At 39.6% G+C, this 20,883-nt stretch overlaps 1 protein-coding gene across 1 annotated transcript in view; it reads left to right on the forward strand.

The window, feature by feature from the left end:
• Positions 1-20,883, forward strand: part of rps6ka1 (ribosomal protein S6 kinase a, polypeptide 1) — a 98,678-nt gene that overhangs the window by 61,047 nt on the left and 16,748 nt on the right. The window contains exons 3-9 of the mRNA XM_088354881.1: positions 12,999-13,115; positions 13,198-13,279; positions 17,492-17,572; positions 17,662-17,741; positions 17,806-17,912; positions 18,817-18,854; positions 18,922-19,064. Coding sequence (XP_088211007.1) covers positions 12,999-13,115; positions 13,198-13,279; positions 17,492-17,572; positions 17,662-17,741; positions 17,806-17,912; positions 18,817-18,854; positions 18,922-19,064 — 648 coding nt within the window. The remainder of the gene's footprint in view (positions 1-12,998; positions 13,116-13,197; positions 13,280-17,491; positions 17,573-17,661; positions 17,742-17,805; positions 17,913-18,816; positions 18,855-18,921; positions 19,065-20,883) is intronic.

The following is a 20,883-nucleotide window of genomic DNA, read 5'->3' on the forward strand; positions in this document are numbered from 1 at the left end:
TTTCCCAGAAAATGACAATGACCTACAATAAGCTATTTTGCTTATAAGTAATTAAAAAAAGGAATTCATATATTTAAATTATTTATTTTCCACCTGCTTATCCTCAAAAGGGTTGTGAGGTGATGTAGCCTACTTAAATAATAATGAAAAATAATTTATCATGTTTTGTCCTTTTTTCACCTGTTTGCAAAATACACTCTGTAAGGGGGAATATAATTTTATTTATTTAGAATGAAATAAACAATGTATGAATAACAAAGACGTTCAAATAGAGAGGCTGCCCTACTTACGAACGAGATTCGGTTCCGGACGATCGTTCATAAGTTGAATTTGTTCGTAAGTTGCTTCAGTGCTATATTTTGTATGTTTAAGGTTTATATAAGTATGTTTAAGGCTTGTATAAGTAACCCGTATTTTGTACGAAAACATGAACATTTCATGAAATAATATAATAATAATAATAATAATAATTTCCTTTGTATTGTCATTCTTTGTAACAATGTACACAGAACGAAATGTCGATACACCTGACCCGTTTTAGCGAGCCGATGCAGCCGCAGCCAACAGAGGACGCCGCCATTTTACCAATTAGGTATGACTCGGCCGAGACGCGAACCAGCGACCTCCCAGTCTCAAAGCGGGCACACTACCATCTAGGCTACTGAGCTGGTATGCTCTATAAAGATGAATAAAGTTACGTTTAACTTACTTTTGGAAGATGAGCTTCAAGAGTTAGGCGACTTCCTCCTCCGTGGTAGAAAGTGACCGAAAAAAAAAAAAATCCAACCATTTACTCTACCGCATCAAGCTTTCTTATTCCACTTTCATTTCAAATGAAACGGTTCACCTCTCCTTTACACCAACCGTATTGAATGGATGCACGAGATATTAAAAAATAAAAATATCAAAGTTCCTAGCGCGCTGGAGATACAGTATAGAATGTTTACACACAAACTAGGAAGTACAAGCCGGATTTCGTCTTTGGGGTGGATGCTGGGTGAGCTCTCACAGCGCCACACGCCGGCAGTGGCGGAAAGAAGCACTACAGTACTTTCTTATAATCAGAAAAAGGTGCACACAATGCAAAATCTAACCTAGAGAAATGTCCCCGATATTTTTCATCCCGGAAAAATTTTCGTATCTACCGTTTTTCGTAAGTCGAAAGTAGGGGAGCGTCTGTATAGCGTATGTTATTGTATAATGTTTATATTTTTGTTAATCAATATAGATAAAAATCAATAGATTAGCATTTTTTATTTTCCTACGCATATCCTCACAAGGGTTGTGGGTAGCTTCAGCTTAATTAAATAATAATAATAATAATAAATCATAGTAATAAAACACTTCAAAAACTTTGTATATGTATGTATATAATATTTATAATTATATCATATTGAACTATATTGAACTGTGCAGCATGGCGGCTGAGCGGTTAGCGCATCCGCGGCACAGTTCTGAGGTCATAAGATCGGACTCTTCCTTACTGGAGTTTGCATGTTCTCCCTGTGCTTGCGTGGGTTTCCTCCGGGCACTCCGGTTTCCTCCCACATCCAAAAACATGCATTTCAGGTTAATTGGCTGGTTCAAATTGTCCCTATGTGTGAATGAGCAGATGATTTGTCAGTCTCTGTGTGCCCTGCGACTGGCTGGCAACCAGTTCAGGGTGTCCCCTGCCCACTGCCCGAAGATAGCTGGGATGGGCTCCAGCACCCCCGCGACCCTACTGAGGATAAGAGGTGCAGATAATGGATGGATGGATGGATATTTTGAACTGCATTTTTGACTCAAACGTCATGTGTTCTACCACGTTGTTATTACTGCCAGGTCGAGTAAATCTAAGCGCGGGCGTTGTTTTTTTTTGTGTTTATAAAAAGACGATAAGATTGTTGTGCACGCCGTTTTCTGGCGTGCAATGCAAGGTGGCTCCTATTTAAAGTCCAATCGAGAAAAAAAAATCCCCCAACAGAATGGAGCTTCAGTCCATTGAGTTGAAGTCGGCATTAGCTCGGCCTCTAATGTCGTCATCTTTATACTTCCCTCATTCTGACCTGCCTATCATTTTACCACAATCCTTGATGTTGTGCTATAAATACCCCGGATTGACTGTGCAGGATTTCCTATAGTATCCGTGCTAATCCCGTGCACATTTCCCGTGACTTTTCCCGAGGAAATTTGTTAGTGACTGCCCCGGTTGAGACCTCACAGCTGTCACTCACCGGTCTGGAGAGACGACGGAACGTCCTGTATAATAATGTGCTGTTACCCTTGAGTTGACGACGACATGGAACACGTGTTGCGGAAGAACTTCCTGTTTTAAATGTCCAACCAAACCTGGAGATTAGGGAATCGGGTTAATGTAATTCACCCTGGTCATCCTGAAAGGGGGATACCACTTGTGTGGTCCCTTCTCAAGGTTTCTCTTTTTCCTCACGCTGAGGTTTTGAGTTGTTCCTTGCCCGCATGTTGGTTTAAGATCAGGTAATTGTGTCATTGGAATCCTGTGCAGTCCTTTGAGACATTTTTGTGATTAAGGGCTGTATAAATAAATTTGACTTGACTTGACTATTGCAATAGGTTATATATCCCAAAAATTCTAGTATTTTTAAAACTCGCTTTTCCTTAATAAAGAAAACGAGAGGCTTAATTATGATGAAAAACACTAGATACAAAATTTAAAAAAAGGAAAAGTAAACAAAAAGGTGAACAACGCACTTCTGTCCCTATGGTTCCTTGCAGTGCTCTTGCCTCCTCCGTGCTCCTTTTTCGCTGGGCTAGTGTCACTTGCGGCATAGCGGCAGAGTCTGTGGAGGCTCTAGTGCAGGGGTCGGGAACCTATGGCTCGCGAGCCATATATGGCTCTTTCTATGAGTATCTGTGGCTCAGAGACCAATTTGATTGCATGCAAAATTTCTCCATCTTGTTCAAAACCGGAGTTGTCTATCCTATCCAAGTACACGTAAAGCCAAACCAAAGCTAAACACGCGAACAACACTTCGCAGTATATATAGGGCACGTTTTTCACTACGATTTACAGTCAAGGTGTCACACAAAAAAAGGGGGAAAAAAACTCGTTTTGGCTGTACAACGCTAAAGAATCCTTTATTTAAAAGTTCACTATATAATCTGTGTTCAGTGTTCAGATACTTTATGATGAATCCACAGAACTGTAAATACGCCGGAAGAGAACTTAGTCATTTGATTGGGTGAGTGGGAGGGATGGGTGGAGCTATGCAAAAAGTACAAGCATTCCCTCCCATCTCTCGCCAAAGGTAAGCACATAAGGCTTCCTATTCTCAGAATGTTGTGACGTTTTTACAAAATAAATGCTTGCATCTGGTTTTGAAACCAATATGTATGAAAAAAAGGGTCAAAAGGAGTTTAACCGATCTTGAGTAATTGCAAGAAAGAGACAAGTTTAAAGTGGTATGTTTGTTGAATTTGGGACAGGGGCTCTGGCATTATTCTCTTTTCATAATTTTTATCAAATCATCAAAAATAAATGTGCTGAAGACTAAGCTTTTGTCTGGGGCGCCGGTTTAGCAATTTAGTAAATTTGTCTCATAATATATGGTGTGGCTCTTTCCCAAAATAAAATTAATATTTTTTGCTTTTATGGCTCTTTGAGTCAAAAAGGTTCCCGACCCCTGCTCTAGTGTATTAAGGGGACAGTATGTTATACATACTCTCATACATTCTGTACTATGTAAAAAATACTAAGTGTTGAATAGAATGCATCACTGTCTTATACGTTCCATGCTTCTGTTTTTGTATGTGTGTGTATGTTTAATAGTGTATGTGTGTTTAATAGAAATAAATACTTAAGACTGGGCATGGTGTGATAAGTCTTTCTGCTATGTGATGTTCAAATACGTGAAGTGACACTCCTGAACATTGTTAAACGATCCTCGATCCCTTGTGGCAAAAAGGAAAATAAACAAAATCAACCAGCCGGACACTCAAAATGCTCAGCACCCCCAAATCTCTGAACCTAAAATTCCCCCTGCCAGAACGTGTACACGAACTTGTGGACGCTTTCGTATTTCTCGTGTAATCTTAAGAGTTTGCTAACAAACACTTAGCCGAGACACTCCATATCCATTTTGTCTAAGGGCTTCAAGGCACTTGAAAAGTTCCTCCACCATTGCTGAGCATTGTCCAAGATGTTTTCCATTTTTGCATGGTGTTTTTCAAAAATGGTTTTACATGTAAAAGACCTGAAATCAGAACATGTTTACAGTAAATTCTGTGCCTGCGGTTCCCTTCATTGATTTCCTGTTTGTTTGTTTTTCATGTATGATCAACTCTCCATCCCCACATCCTGTCTATAATTCACTATTCTTGAGTCGTGACACACACAACCAAACTTATGCATTTAAGGTGAGATATATGTTAGGGAGAAATCCTTGTACTCTGTGCTTGAGACAGTGCCAACATAACTGTATGGAATAGTACTGTGGAAAAAAAGTACAAAAGCAATTGTCCATCCATCCATCCATTGTCTTATCCGAGGTCGGGTCGGGGGGGCAGCAGCTTTAAAAGGGAAGCCCAGATGTCCCTATCCCCAGCCACCTCCTCCAGCTCATCCGACGGGACCCCGAGGCGTTCCCAAGCCAGCCGAGAGACATAGTCTCTCCAACGTGTCCTAGGTCGCCCCCGGGGCCTCCTGCCGGTGGGACATGCCCGGAACACCTCCCGAGGAAGGCGTCCAGGAGGCATCCTTATTAGATGCCCGAGCCACCTCAACTGGCTCCTCTCAACGCGGAGGAGCAGTGGCTCTACACAGAGTCCCTCCCGGATAACTGAGCTTCTCACCTTATCTGTAAGGAAGAACCCAGCCACCCTGCGGAGGAAACTCATTTCGGCCACTTGTATCCGGGATCGTGTTCTTTCGGTCATGACCCAAAGTTCATGACCATAGGTGAGGGTAGGAACGTAGATCGACCGGTAGATCGAGAGCTTTGCCTTTCGGCTCAGCTCCCTCTTCACCACGACGGACCGGTACAGGGTCCGAATGACGGCAGACGCTGCACCGACCCGTCTGTCGATCTACGAGTGAGAAAAGCAATTGTGTTCCAGGAATTTTGTAACACAATATTTACACAGTAGTGTTTGTAGACTGGTCTAGGTAATGTCCTCCAGACTGGGAAGAGACCAGCCCATGATGTTCTGGGCTGAGTTGAGTACTCTCTGTCACATTGCTATCCATCGATTGTATTGTACTGAGGTCAGAGCATTGTGTTTTATGTGGGTTTTTTTTGTTGTTTTTAGGGAGACTCTTACCAATTTTAAATTTTTTGGGTGTTTTGATTAATGCCACTCATTTCCAAGTTTCTAAGTGCCAATAAAATGACTCGATCCACCTTGGTCCATGAGAAAAGGCACCAAAAATAGTCAATTTTCTTATCAGGAGGTAATCAAGTTCTGCTTTTAGGGTTCCAGCAGATAGTGTTATTTGGCGTACACCTTCTTCTTTGGAACTCATTGAGGAACACTTTAGTTTCAGTTTCTTTTATCCTTAGGCCTCACGTAGACAAAGTCCAGCCTGGACTTTTTAGGCAGCGAAAGGAAAAAAAATGTTTAGACCATCCTGTCCTTTGTGTGTACTTCTTGGCCGCTCTCTGTTCCAACTGTCAAAAGTTGAAAACGTGCAGAAAAAGAGGAAGCAGCCTCCAGACTCCCACAGACAAATGTTGTAATTGCGTGTTAGTTTTTGTACTTTTATGCTATTTACTTGTTGTTCTTCCTGCACATTGTCTTCACTCCCAGCTTTGTTTGATTACCGTTTACTCCCACTGGGAGTTTATGACTTCAACACGGTGCACATGACCAAACTTAGACAAGTTTCTCTTGGCTTTAAAGACCTTGTGTGCATGATATGGCGACCCCTTGTGGTGTGAAAATACCTCATTTAAATAAAACACATTTAAGTCAAATCATTGGCAAAACCCGTATCTCGTGAATATGATTCTTAGGTTGAGAAATGTGTAATTTCATTGCACAACTTGAAGACACCCTGTGAAGAAGCTGAAACGTTTGGCCGCCATCTTGCCTCTGAAGAATAACCATTTCTTAAATCTAACATATAATATAACATGTAATTCAATCTTCCCGGTGATGTTTTGAGCACTTACCTTCGTTAGTTGAAACCTTCATGTGATGGTCGCCAAGTCCTGTAATTCAGGCATCAACTTTTATTTCCACTGTTTCCTTCTCTAGTCACTCACATTGGCCCCTCGGCTGCAGGTTATAGCGTGCCAATAGCTGCTATTGTTATTGTTGGTTGTTCCATCTTCATCCTTTGGTGTCACTCGCCTTCCACAGCTAGCCAAGGTCACAGAAACCTGTGTTTCTGGCATGTTGAGGGATTTTGCAACTGTTTCCTTCTTGAGCCACTGGTGTTAGCTACTATAGCTGCAGGCAATGGCTTGCTGCTGTTTGTTAGCTGCTCTCATTTTGTCCTTCACAATTACTCGCCTTCTTCGGCAAGTCATGCAATAGAATGTCACCCTGTTATCTGATTTAGGTATGTGGCGCTTTTGTTCACAGTTTCTCTTTCTAGTCAAGTTAGCTACTTGGCTGAAGGCAATGGTTTACCGCTAGCGGCTTTTGGTATTGGTAGCTGCTCCTGCTTTTTGCTTCAGTGTCACTAACCTTCCACGGCTAATTATGCAGAAAAAAGTTGTTGATTCGTATGATTTCGGCATCTGATGCTTTTTTCCCACTGTTTCCTTCTCTAGTCACTCACGTTCGCAACTTAGCTGCAGGCTCCCGTTCATTGTTAGCCACCATTGGTATTATTAGCTGCTTAGTGTAAATAAAACAGTGTCACTTGCCTTTTACAGCAGGCAATGCAAGTACCTCACCAAGCTCTGTGAATTAGGGTCCCGATGTACGACATACTTAATCTTTTACTGGCCTTTGAGTAGCTTCTTCCACTAGCTGCTATCGTTAATATATATGTTAGTTCTTCCTTTTTTGGCCTTCATTATCACTCGCCTTCCACTGTTGGTCATGCAAATAAACGTTGCAGAGTTCTGGGATTCAGACAACTGGCGCTTGTCATCATGACTTTTTCCACTGTTTCCTTCTCTAGTCATTCATGTAATCAACTTGGTTGCAGGCTTTGGCTTGCCGCTAGCCGTTATGGTCATTGCTGGCTGCCCTAAAAAATTTGGGTCCGCTCTTGCTATCTTGTATTGACCTTTTTAGGATTTTCTTCTGTTAATTGCAAAAGCTAGCCGCTTACACCAGCTCTGACCAACTCCAGCTCTTAGCTCTTTTCAGTTGTTCCGGGTGTTTACAGATAGCAAGGTCTTTTGGTGTTGCTGGGAGGGATTGACACCAGCTTTCATGCATTTTAGCTTTGTTATGAGTTACAACAACCTCTAATAGTGAATTTTGGCACACTGTCACTTTAAAGGCTTGCGCAGGTGTCTCTTTTTTCTGGTGTTTGGTGTCATTAGCATGTTTGCAAGCAGTTCTCGTTAGCCACAGTACGCTTTGATGGTAAAAACCTTACTTCCCATTTTGCTGTTTGCGTGTGAGGATGGTGAGCCAACACTTTGTGTGTTAGCCAACCGAACCGCTGCTCGGGCGTTAGCCGGTGCGCGCTAGCTTCAATTGAAATGGAAATATCTGGAAATGTGGAGGCTCCTGTTCCGCACCAAACCCACAACGAGAGAGGCAAGTTTTTTTGTTTTGTTTGGATTTTGGCAGCATGAGCAATTGCAAATGTTGAGTTTGTCTAGTTGTAACTGTGCGTGTGTGTATTTCTGCGTGGCTCATTTTCAAAGAATATAACCAAGTTACAGAATAAATCCATCTTACTTGTGTTATATAGTCTTTCTTGTATTTCACTTCCTGGTTCCCAAATCATATCTCATGGCATTCGACAAGTTGACGTATCAATATGCACTTCAAAAACTTTTTGGGGATGATGAAAAAGGAAAAAACGATCTGAAGAATTTTCAAGTCACATTTATTTGTATAGCTCTTGATCACAAAAAAATCTCAAAGGACTTCTATTCAACATCTGCAAGAATTTGGATTATGCACTCTTGGGAATTTTAAAATTAAAAAATCAGGTTTTTTGCAAAATAATTCTTTGAAATAATTCAGAAATGATGCTAAATTTGCTGATAATAAGAGTGTAGATTATTCACTCCAGGAAATTTAAATTAAAAGCATTTATGTAAAAATATCCTTAATAACTGACATATAATGCTAAATGTGCTCATATAATGAAGATTATACACTTTAATGAATTTAAAAAACGTTTTTGCTTAAAAATAGAGATATACTTTAATGCTTAATACGCTAATATTAATGAAATGAAGATATTTTGCAATCCAGGGAATTTTAGAATTTAAAACATTGTTTTCATGCATAAAAAAACTTGTTAAAATTGCTGATGTTAAAAAAGTGTATCTTGTGGTATCTAGGTAATTAAAAAACATTCATGTCAGAGTACCCTTTGCAGTAATTGAGAAATTATGCTGAAATTGCTGATATAAAAAAAGAGTAGATTTTTTTTTACTCCGGGGAATTTAAAAAGAAAGCATTCATGCAGAAATCTCCTTGAAATAATTGAGATATAATGCTAAAATTGATGCTTGAATAATAACTTAAATAATTTTAGTTTTTGCACAACAGGGAATAAAAAAAATAATTTCACATAAAATATGATGCTAATGTCATGAAAAATACTGCAAAAAATTGCCCCCTTTGGAAGACAATTTCCTTATTTATATTATCATTTAATATTTTAAAGTATTTTTACCTTTATTATAGGTGGAAAGAAAGTAACAAAATGAACCAAATTATCTGCCTTGTGTCATTTTGGTAACTTTGATCACTTAAAGGAATATTTAAAAGCAAAACGTGTGTGTGGAGATTAAAAAAAAATCTTAATACGGTGCAAGAATGTATTCAGAATTTTGCCAAGTGTTTTTTTTCTCCGAACGTACACAACTCAGCTATTCTAAGGTGAATTATTACGCAAAGTACTTTAACGAGAGGCCAATACTCAAATATTGTGGCTTCGGTAGACGGAAGGAAGTGAAATCAGCGCACGTAGAGAGGAAATGAGACGAGGGGTGAGAAAGAAAGAGATTTCCTGTCCTGTCATGTCTTGTCCTGTTTTACCTGCGCATTTGTTTGCTTAATTCTTCCCAAAAAATCCAACCAATTGTACCAATGTCACTTCTCCATCTCAATACCACTTAGAACAAGTGTCAAATCACGTGGATAGAGAAGGACTTTGCCCATTTTAGTGACAAGGTGAGTCACTTTGGCCTTGTGCTGCTGTTTTTCTTTTTTTTTTTTCTTTTTTTTGGGAGTGGTGTGGAGTACTTCAATTTTTGAGACCAATGGCAACCTCTCCCTTTCTGTTTGCTTACTTGCAATCCGTGTCATGACTCAGGACTGTTGCCCCGGTACTGAATTAAACCCAGTTCCTTTTCCTTCTAACTTAAAAAAAAAAAAAAAAAAAAAAAAAAAAAAAACCTGGTTCACTTTTGGCTGCAAGTACTTTCCTTGAAACATTGGAGTCTTGTTACCAAGACGACGTTGTTTTTATAGTTCAGATAAGTCTGTTGATATTGTAGGTTACGCGATCCCTTGCAACTGTTTTCATGTTGAATGAGATTGAAAATTGATAATCGGGACCTACATATCACACACAGTACGTACGGGGTCTCGAAATCCTTAAAAATACTTGAATTGTAACATGATTTCAAGGTCAGGAAACTGCTTGAATTTTGGTTGAAATGCTGTAAAATGCTTGAAATTACTTCCTGGCAGTCTAACTCGATGGAATGAAGAGAAATGTAAAAAGTGCGTAAAAATGACGCTGATGGTGGCTACAGTCTTGATTATCGAGTTGACATATGAAGTGTTACTGCCCCCTGCGGTCGCAATATAGGTTTATTAGACTAGTCATAAGATTTCGGCTCTTTTTCGAGAAACGGCTCTTTTGGCTCGACTAACTCCTCATATATATCTCAAAATATTATGCACCAAATTGTTTAGTAATTTCACATGTTTTGCAGGAGATCCCTGCAAAACACATGATATATAAATTAAATCATTCACGGATCTAAAAAAAAAATTGTGAAATACTAAACAATTCAAGTTTTTTTACACTTTGAACAGTTAAAGTCGAACAACAACACATTCCCATGAAAATGCAAAACAATAAAATACAATTAAAAGTATTAACTCCTTAGTGTTGTAGGTAAATAATAAAATGCAAAATATTTACAATACTATTTTAACCAATTTAGGCACACATCTTCTGAAAAAGAGGCAAAAGAAATATAAATTAAAATGAGTAAAGCAACTTTCATAAGAACAGCATCAGTCTCTAAGATTTGCTTCTGAGCAATCAATATCATTAAAATGAGTCCAAATTTGGCTCATTTTTCTTTTTAAACATACATAACTTTCTTTTTTGTTTTGCGTATTGAAATCCTTTATCACACCTAAAGAGCAATTTCCATGTTTGTAAACAAGTGTGACGTAGACAAGCTGGGCATGCATTTTTGAAGCAGAATGGCAGAATTCCTGTCAGTTTATAGCAACCTATTGACACAAAACGGTGGTAGATCAGAGCTAGGAGCAGTGCAAAATAGCACATGGTATCTGCTAGCAGAGAGATGGCGACTTTATTTTAGTTATCCTAACCACACAAAATAATTTTCTTTTGACCAAGGCTGGATTTCTACCTCTGAAGGTCCTGGAAATATTGGGAAATTGACCTTGAAAGTGCTTGAAAATGGCCATAAAAAGGGTGTATGAACCCTTTAGCATTTTGACCATTATCTGAATTTGCTTTGTTTCAAGCTCCAGTGCGTATTTTATAGTGATCCTTTGTGGTGTAAAATGCTTTATTCATTTACATAAAGCTTTAATGATTCCCATGATTCTTGCGCTTGTCATCTTTGCCTTCCTTTTTTTCCACTGTTTCCTTCTATAGCCACTCATATTAGGGACTTGGTTGCAGCATATGGCTCGACGCTAGCTGCTATTGTTATCTGCTCTGTGTAAATCCTTCAGGCTTCCGTTTTTTTGTCTTCTTCCAATGCACAATCTTAAGCTCCAGTCTATGCTACAATGACCTAGCGGCAAATTATTACACACTGGCACTTGAAATCAATTTGACAGAAGACCAGCAATCCATTTACAACTGTGCCGTGTCATCTCAGTTGAAGAGAAGCCTGACAATCTGTTACGTAAAATAATTGATTTTTTATAACGAGCGTGATGGCCCGGGCTTGGCTTTGCTGGGCATTGTACTTGAGCGAGGTTGTTGGGGTTGGGGTCTGTTGAAAAGGCTCCAGGGAGTCACTAGAGGGTACCGAAAAGCAGAATGACCGCAGGCAGTTCCAGTGACACGAAAGCAGATTTCGATTTTGTTAGTATTTTTTGGGGGTGCGATGACGAGAAATCTAGCTAAAGACGCGCCATGAAGCCTAAAGTACTAGTGTGTACATTTTCACGAAAATCGGTTCAGCCACTTTGGAGCCTATAAGCCACATACAGAGACACACTTGCGGGAAAATCAGGATATATATAATAGACTAGATAAGTAATAGTCGAGACTAGATAGATATGAAAATAAATATTTAGGTTAAGTGTCCATTCTGCGGATACTCGTGGTGCTTGATAAATTTGTATTTTTATAGTAAGCTTGGTTTATTTTTATGTATTTATTTTTTAATAAAAATAATGCAGTATATTTTTAAACACAGAAAAAAACACACAATTTATTATTTTATTTGTTAAAAACACAGCTTTGTTTTTTTTTTCGCGAAATATTCCAATCCAAGTACGGTACTCACCTCCTTGAATATTCACTTCAAGTACTTTTTATGACATTTGCGCAAAATTACATCATTTTAGAGAGAATCCAAAAGATTACAGTATATTTTGGCTTCAAAATGCAAAAATTCAGTTTTCTGTTTTTTTTTCTCATTTGTACTCTAAAAAGAAAATAACAAGGACCCAATTTTTTGAAGGGACATCGTGTTTTATTTAGTGCCTCCTACTGGTAAAACAACTTCATTTGTTAAAAAAAAACAATAACATTGATTCTTCTTTCTTTCCTGGCTTTTTTTCCCTTGTATGTTTTCTTTTATGTAAATGTAAATGGTCTGCATTTATATAGCGCTTTTCAAGTCAATGAAGACCTCCCAAAGCGCTTTACAATGTGCTTTACACTTTTTCCCTTTTACACTAAGTAACTGATAGCAGCGTCAGCCATGCAAGGCAACTACCTGCTCATAAAAAAAAAGAATTAAAAAATGAAATTAAAAAAAAAGGTAAAGAAGAAAAATAAGAAAATGGAAGAAGAGAGAAGGAGGTAAGAAAAAAAAGAATAAAAGAGGCAAGTAAAAACAAAAGAAAGACAAAAAACAGAAATTAAAAAAAGAAGAAAAAAGAGAAAAGAAAATGGAAAGAAAGAAAAGAATTAAAAGGAAAAAAATAATAGATCAAAGACTACAAAAGGTGGTCTTATTTTTTTTATAATCGTCCCCTTTTCTCTTTCTTCCAGTTTCTTTTTCTTTTATCCATTGCTTTTTTACATTTTATCCTTTTGTTTGTTTCTCTTCATTTCTTCCTTCTTTCATTCTTTTTTCTTTCCAATCTTGCCTTCTTTTCCCCTCTTTTCTTCAATCTTTTCTTTCCTTTTTTCTACGCAAAAGACTGATGGTGCTTTATGGTTACTTTGTCTTCTTCCTTGTCACTTTTTTAGCATTTGTTTTTGATTGCACGACAGAATACAGCAACATCTAGTGGTCGAGTAATACACAACTATCTTTTAGCTTTCAGTTGGAGGTTCCCCTCGCCTTAATATATCATCCTGAGGGCTGTGATTTTTAGACCCCTGTTCTAAAAGGAAAGAAATACGCTTTAGGAATTTCACGAAACAATTGAGTATGTCCTGTGCTAATAGAGGAGGGAATGTTTTATTTCATTTCTGTTTTCCTTGCGAATAGGATGACGGCGACATCAAGGAAATCAACATCACCCACGTGGTCAAGGAAGGTTCGGAAAAAGCAGACGCGTCTCACTTTGAGCTGCTCAAAGTTCTGGGTCAAGGTTCCTTCGGCAAGGTAAACCGGAGGTTGTTTCTTCGGCCTTCCATCTTTAGGGTCTCACTTTCCGTTTTTTCCATTCTCCTTCGGCACTCTGGAGGTGTTCCTGGTACGCAAGGTGACCCCGCCTGACGACAACCAACTCTATGCAATGAAGGTCCTGAAGAAGGCCACGCTCAAAGGTAGGAGAGAGGAACTCCAGATGAAGTTAAAAGTGAATTTCTCAAAGTTGGTTCTCATGACAAAACAATGGTATGTAACCAATGTTCCCTGTGATTTTCCACGGGTCTGAGCGTTCACACAAAGTCGGTGAGCAACGCTTGAAATAACAGTGAGCAACCGTAATCCCAAGTATGGCAAGATAATTCATTATCAAACATGTCCAAAACTTGACATCAAGTTACATTTTGCCGAGTTTCCGGCAATGCAAAAAATGTTTTCACTTTTGAATGAATTGACTAATGTATTATTGCAAAGGTTGTACGGCCTATGTCATTTGTTTTTATAACAATTTTTTCACAAGATTTCTATTTCTTTTTTTTCCTGGTATCTTTTGTCGCATAATACTAACATTTTTGGGGGCTTATTCAGTCGGTTGCACGATACACAACTGTACTTAATCACATTTTTTAGTGGTAGTACAATGTTGGCAACAAGATTGACTTGGTATAATTGGAAATTATCTGAATGCAACACAAACATTTTCTTCATTTTCCCTGTTTTTTTCTATTTTTTTTGTTTAATTCCTTTAAAAAAAATCTCATCGTGTTTATTTTTTCCTGTTACGTTTTTCTTGCTTTTGTGTTCTCTACTAACTTTTTTCCTTTATTTGTGTCTTTCTTTTCTTCTGGCTTTTTTCTGAATTTTTTTTTCCTGCTCTTTTTTCTCTTTTTCTCTCCTTTTGTTTCTTCTTTTCTCCGCTTTTCACTACTCTTTCATTTTGGTATTTTTTCTTTTTTGCTCTATTTCCCCCCTTCCTGCATAATTTTACATAATATTTGGTCGTGTAGGGATTAAAGAAGCAAAAATAACCTGAAGAGTCGTTTGGGACCCGAAAGAGCCGGTTCTTTTTAGTGAGCTGAGCCCAAGAAGCCAGTTCTCGAAAAACTCTCCTGACTTTACTCAACTTCGTTCTACTTCGACACTGACTTCAAAATACCGCATTTAGAACACAACGTCATGGGAACCCGTGAATTTTTACCTTCATGCACTGTAACTTTGACTTAATTCGGTTCTTAATTAGCAATTTCGAGCCCTGATTTTTGTGAGCTGGCGAGATTTTCTTGTGCGAGGAAAAGGTCTGGGTAGTGCGCAATTGCGCACACACGCAGCTTAGAAGGAACATTGCGCTGGCTAGATTTTCTTGTGCGCTGAGAATATGCGGGCAGTGGCCGATTGCGCATGCGCGCAGCTTAGAGGGAACATTGTATGTAACTAGTGTTGGGAATTAAATATTGTATCGTTTACCAAATTGTTCGAATTAGTTATCTGACTCCATTAACCAAACACAACCTACATTCACCCAACAATGCGCGCTCGTTTCTTGATGGAAAAGATGAACAAGAAAAGCCGACATTTTCACACGGTGCAGATTTAATTTCTTTAACAATTTACCTAAGTGAACTCCATCGAATACAGCCGAATTAGTCGAATTTGTGTCGCTTGAGTCTCTGTCAAGCCTCCTCTCTCTCTCCTGCTTCTCCTCTCGGCCCACGTCTTTCTGCAAGATGGTGTGCCGGCTCCTCCCATGGGCGTGCCAGGGAAGCCCCACGTGGGCTCCACCACCTCGCCTCGATGTCTGGAAAACTCAAAACAGCAGAGCGTTTCTCAAAACATTGCCTGTCGTCCTCCGTCATCAGGGCCCTTCCGCGTCTGGATGCTCTGATTATCTTATCAGCCTCACGTCCCGTTCCCGCCATTCCTGTACACAATATTTCCTACCAGACCAGGGTGCCCTGAACTTTCACTGCTCATTGAACTTAAGCCTACTCGGTGAAAATCTTCCTTGCACTCCATAAATGTAACTTGTATTCAATCGTATAAAATCCTTTATAGTCAAATGTTAGTTTTAGCATTTACCCAGGTTGGTCGTGAGCTATACTTGGCTGTTATAAATTTTTTTCTGTAAAAACGGATTATTAATTTATTATTTTGCATTGGTTCCACGATAGAGGTAAGGTACTAGCCCCACAGCCCAATCGCGGCCCGGAACTCTGGTCCGGTCGGGTTTAAAGTGTCAATCATTAAGTTCGGGGCCGGGCCGGGTTTCTCTCTGGCTGACTTTATTTTGTTGTATTGCTATTATTTTTTTAAATTATCTTTCCTGTGGTGTGATAAACTTAAACAGGTGGTGAATACAGCCAAACCGACTACTTGCCCATTAGACCCGCTTCCGGGTTCGCTGATTAAAGGTCTTCTTGGGGTCCTTGGACCTTCAGTTCTAAATATTATAAACATATCACTCTCCTCAGGTGTAGTTCCAGTGGCTTTTAAGTCTGCTGTTATTAAACCTACACTGAAACAACCCAACCTTGATCCAGAAAGCTTATGTAATTATAGACCTGTGTCAAACCTACTGTTTCTTTTCTAAAGTACTTGAAAAAGTGGTGGCACAGCAGCTGAATGATTTTATATCCGAGAACAATCTTTTTGAATCTATGCAATCAGGATTCAGGGTTAACCACTTTACTGAGACAGCCCTGATTTAGGTAACCAATGATCTTCTACTGGCAATGGACTCCGTTGCTTCATCACTCTTGCTGCTGCTGGACCTTAGTGCTGCCTTTGACACTGTGGACCATAATATCTTACTGGAACGGTTGTAAAAATGGATTGGTCTCTCAGGAACCGTCCTCTTATGGTTCAGATCCTACCTCTCAGATAGGACGCACCGTGTTAAATATGGTGAAATGACATCTGAGCCCCTTAGTGTTACCTGTGGTGTTCCGCAGGGTTCAGTACTTGGACCCCTTTATGGTGACAATATCTGTGTATTATTTGCCCTCATGTAGGTTTTAGATCAGGGGATGGTGTCATAATAGTCCGTGGTTTGCAATAATCTGTGGTCTGTGCAGCCTTTTGAGACTCTGTGATTAAGGGCTATACAAATAAACATGACTTGACTCAATTGAATTAAAGTGCAGTATTGTTAACCACCACTAGATAGAGCTATGGCTTAGTTTGTGAATGAGCGTCACTGTTCCAAGGACAAAATGAATGAGATTCTGTTGAAAGTGATGCCATGTCGGTTGTTTCGTGAGTTCCCATAAAACAAGTGTTCATTTTCATCTTCGCCATTGTTATATTCCCTTTTTTTTTGCCACTGATCCGTGCGATAGATTTTACAAGCGTGTGCGTGCATGGCAGCGGCACTAGGGGGTGGGTGAGGTTGATTCAACTGAAATTACCAGCGATTCTGAGGGAAAAGGGGGATGGGCCAAAATCACCCGATTTTTCACAGTTAAAATATGCAAATTCGAATTTTAGCTGATGGAAGATGGAAGAAAGCGGTTCTAGTAATTTTCTTTACATGCGTTTCAAAGGATAGATCAGGGTCAAATATGACACCTAAATTTTTAACTGAATCTTATTTTTTTTACTTTTGTAGCACATGCTATATGCAGAAATCTCCTTTCACTCACCTCTCACAGCTGGTCATGCAAACAAACATAACCACGTCCCATAATTCAGGCATCGTCCACTTTTTTCAACTGTTTCCTTCTCTAGCTATTGATGTTAGCCACTAGTTTGCCGCTGGCCACTACTGGTAACGTTAAATGCTCACAGTAAATAAAGCCTGCCTTGTCCTTCGCCTTCCTCAGCTGGGCCGTGTATGTATTGGTCTCTGAATCCCATGATTCAGGCATCTTCCATTTTCCCCCTCTTTTTTTCACTGTTTTCTTCTCTGGCCATTTATGTTAGTCACTTGGCTGCAGGCCTTTGCCTGCTGCTTGCCACCTATATTTTGAGTTATTTCGGTGATTTAGGGTCCTTATGCTAGACAAATTCTGGTTTGCTTTTGCAATCTTTTGCTACCTTTTTAGTTGCTTATCTTGCTAGCTGCTTAAGCTAGCTACTTACACCCACTCTGAAAAACTCCAACTATTCACTCTTTTCCGCTGTTCCAGGTGTATTCAGCTCGCTCAGTCTTATGTTGTCGGTTGCAAGGATTAAAACCTAGCTTTCATGTCGTCTCACTTGCTGAAATTCATGGTTGCTTCCGCAAAAAATATAGAAATAGGCATGTGAAATTTGTCAAGTGGTTTCCTTCTTACTTCTGTGGTGTTTCCTTTTCAAATGCACTCACTTCATTCTAAGTTTTAATGACCTCTAGTGGTGAGTTCTTATAAACTGTTACGTCAATATCACCAACATTTGGGTTTTTTTCTCATTAGTGAGAGATCGCGTGAGGACCAAGATGGAGCGAAACATTCTGGCTGATGTCAACCACCCATTCGTTGTAAAGCTGCACTACGGTCGGTAAATTGAGGAAAATAAACCTATTGCTGTGCCACTAATGATAATTTTTGAAAATAAAAGGTTACATTGTGTTTTCAATGCGCAGCTTTCCAGACCGAAGGCAAACTCTATTTGATCCTGGACTTTCTCCGAGGAGGCGACCTCTTCACTCGCCTATCTAAAGAGGTGAGCATACCTCGAGATGTTGTTTTTTTTTCGCATCCGACTGGCATTTGTTTGTGTCTCACAGGTGATGTTCACCGAGGAGGACGTCAAATTTTACTTAGCAGAGCTGGCACTGGGCCTCGACCACCTGCACAGCCTGGGTATCGTGTACAGAGACCTGAAGCCTGAAAAGTAATTGTAACAGGTTTTTTTGGTGCATATTTTATTTCTTAATTCAGAAGCATTGTCCCCGAGTGCCGAAACATAAAAGTATGTTTTTCTTGTTTAATCTTGAAAAACTTTTATTAAGGGTCTGACACTACTCATCAGTAAGTATCAAGCCTCTGGGAATGTTTTTAGTATGATAAATCAGTATTGGATGGCAGGAGTGGCTTTGATCAGATCTTTGCCCACACGTCGAGGCAGCCCCCACTTCTTTTTTCCAACGAATGAGTGTGTGGGCAGCCCTAAGTAGCAAGTAGGTGTACTGAAACAGGGTGGCGGTAATAGCGTAGATTTGGATACATAATAGGCAGTTATAACTCCTGAACAGAGCTTCTTATCAAAAATAGATGAGCTAGTCCCATCGTCATCGTTTGGTCAGAGAGGGATGACGTTTCGTGCACGTTGCAGAAAGTAAATCGCCGTGGGGACCAAAATTCAGGCATCGCTCATGCACAAGTGTTCTTGCAATAATAGGTTTTTTAAAGCAAAGAGCCCTTTTGTTTATGAAAAGCATCGTTTCTAAATTGGAGGTGTCGCAAATGCAAAAAAAAAGCACAGAAGTGAAAGTTCTGCTTAAAATGCATCCTTTCAAATTACTGTTTTTCTCAGAAGTTTTGGGGGAAACAAGTGTTTTCAATTTTTGTTTACTAAACAAGGGTAAACACTAGAAACAGACCTTTTTTCTAATGAAAGATGGAGCTTGAAGCTTTCTTTTGATATGTGCTATGCCTATAGCTACAAAACGAGTTTTTTAAAATGGCAAAGATTGGCTGGCATCGGCACTTCCCATTTGAGAGAAATGTCTGGCATTGAATGAGTTAAGGAAACTTTAAAATGTCCAAAATTTGATGTATCGTTTGTCGTTTTCTAGCATTCTCTTAGATGAGGAAGGTCACATCAAACTCACAGGTGAGGAACATAGGTAGAAAGCTTCAAATGCTTTATGAGCTTGCATTCATTTTTTTGTGTTTTTCAGATTTCGGTCTGTGCAAAGAGGGCATAGACCAAAATGAGAAGGCTTATTCGTTCTGTGGCACAGTGGAGTACATGGCACCGGAGGTGGTCAACAGGATAGGACACACCCACAGTGCCGACTGGTGGTCGTTTGGAGTACTGATGGTAAGGAAGCAGTTTTTGTCAAGATAACTGGGAAACATCAATTTTCCACTGTATGATTTTGAAAATAAAAATAAAAAATACAGTAGACCCCCAGGAATCGGATTCAACATGAAATTTGTTTTGAGGTGGGGGGTATTGAAATTGCCGTCTAGCGGGGAATAGAAACCTATGTTAATACGTAGCTAATGCGTTTTGAACCTCCAGTAGTCCCAAAAATCATTTAAAAAGTAATGTAGAAAGTACTACTTTGTGCAATGTATGTTCATGCAATTCAATAATATTATGAATGAATTATATTTAATTTACCTTTGAGTGATTTGACTCAGGCTGGTAGAGAGGAGTAATGGGTGGATGCAGAGCGGGGGAGAAGACTGCCACGTCAGATTATAAATGAAACTGGTTTTAAACGTTCCACTTGTGAGGATTTTTATGTCATCGGGAGATTTCTGTGTCCCTCCCGATCGCCAGAGGCGATGCTTCAAGCACTAAATGTTCCCTTCAATCATGCACAGTTCGAGAAATGCATACCAAATTAGTCATTTGTTACACCTGTGGCCCAGGAATGTGTATAAATTCCAGTATCACCACAGGTTTGTTTCCTACAGAATCTTCACACGTGAACACAAGGATTCAGAGTGAGAAGATGTTATGGCGGTCGTACGGGACTTGTAGAACCATAGTTACATTCGTAATGTTTGTTTTGATCCGCTTTCTATTCATTTTTTTTTTTTTAATAAAAGTCCTGATTGTCAATTGGTTTTGGGTATGCCATTTAGCAAGGGTTGATTTGTGTGCCTTCTTCGTATTTTCTTTTTATAATCGGAAACTTAGTTTCCATGGTATTAATGTTTTTGTTTCTCCCTTTAGCACTGGGGTGTCAAACTAATTTAAACTCTGGGGCCACACGATAGAGCAAACATTCTGTCGGGGGCCGGTCTAGTATATTAAAGAGAAAGAAAAAGAGATAAAGAATTAAGAGAAAGTGGGAGGGAAAAGGAGAGAGGGCGGGACAAAGAAAGAAAAAGCGAGAGAGGGAGAGAGCGTGAGACACAAAAGATAAGTCGTGAGAGAGGGGGAAAAGAAAGGGAGAGGGAGAAAGAAATCCAAAGAGAAATAGAAAGACAGAAGGAGAGAAAAGAGAAAATAAATTGCAAAGGGTATGAAGAGAGAAAGAGAAAAGGAAAAAAGGAAGTTAGAGCAAAAGAGGTTAAAAGACACAAAGAAAGAGACAAAGGGCAAAAAATGAAGAGAAAAAGAGAGACACAGAGAGTGAAAGAGACAGAGTGGGAGAAAATGGGTGGAAAAGAGAGAGAGAGAAATAAATACAAGTACAGTGTCTTTGTGAGAGGCACCTGGCTTTGGCAACATCAAGTTGGGGTTTTTAAGGGTTATTGATCTATCTTCGTTATTCATTATCCATTATCCGTTATCGGTCAGTTCATAGTACGCTACAAAGCCTAGGAGCCGGGACACTTACTCTCAGCCAAAAGGCCAAGCTAAGGTCCTAGCCCTAAAGCCTTGCTGCGATCATTGCGAATGCACCGTTCCCGGAGGTACTGCAATACCGGGCCGATGCGTGGAGTGGACAGAGCAGGCTCATATTCCATATTTTAACCTGCAGCTTGTTTTTCTCTTGCGCTTCTCTGAGTGTTGTCTCGCGGGCCGGATTAAATCCCTTTGCGGGCCTGATCTGGCCCGCGGGCCGCTTGTTTGATACTGATGCTTTAGCATCACTGCAGGCCATAGTGAAGAAATACGATTGTAAAGTCTTTACGTGGCACATGAGATTCCGAACTGAATGGAGAAAAGGCATTGTGGG

The sequence above is a fragment of the Urocampus carinirostris genome, chromosome 15 (assembly GCF_059441175.1).
Source record: "Urocampus carinirostris isolate Australia breed hairy pipefish chromosome 15, RoL_Ucar_1.0, whole genome shotgun sequence".
Classification (NCBI taxonomy): domain Eukaryota; kingdom Metazoa; phylum Chordata; class Actinopteri; order Syngnathiformes; family Syngnathidae; genus Urocampus; species Urocampus carinirostris.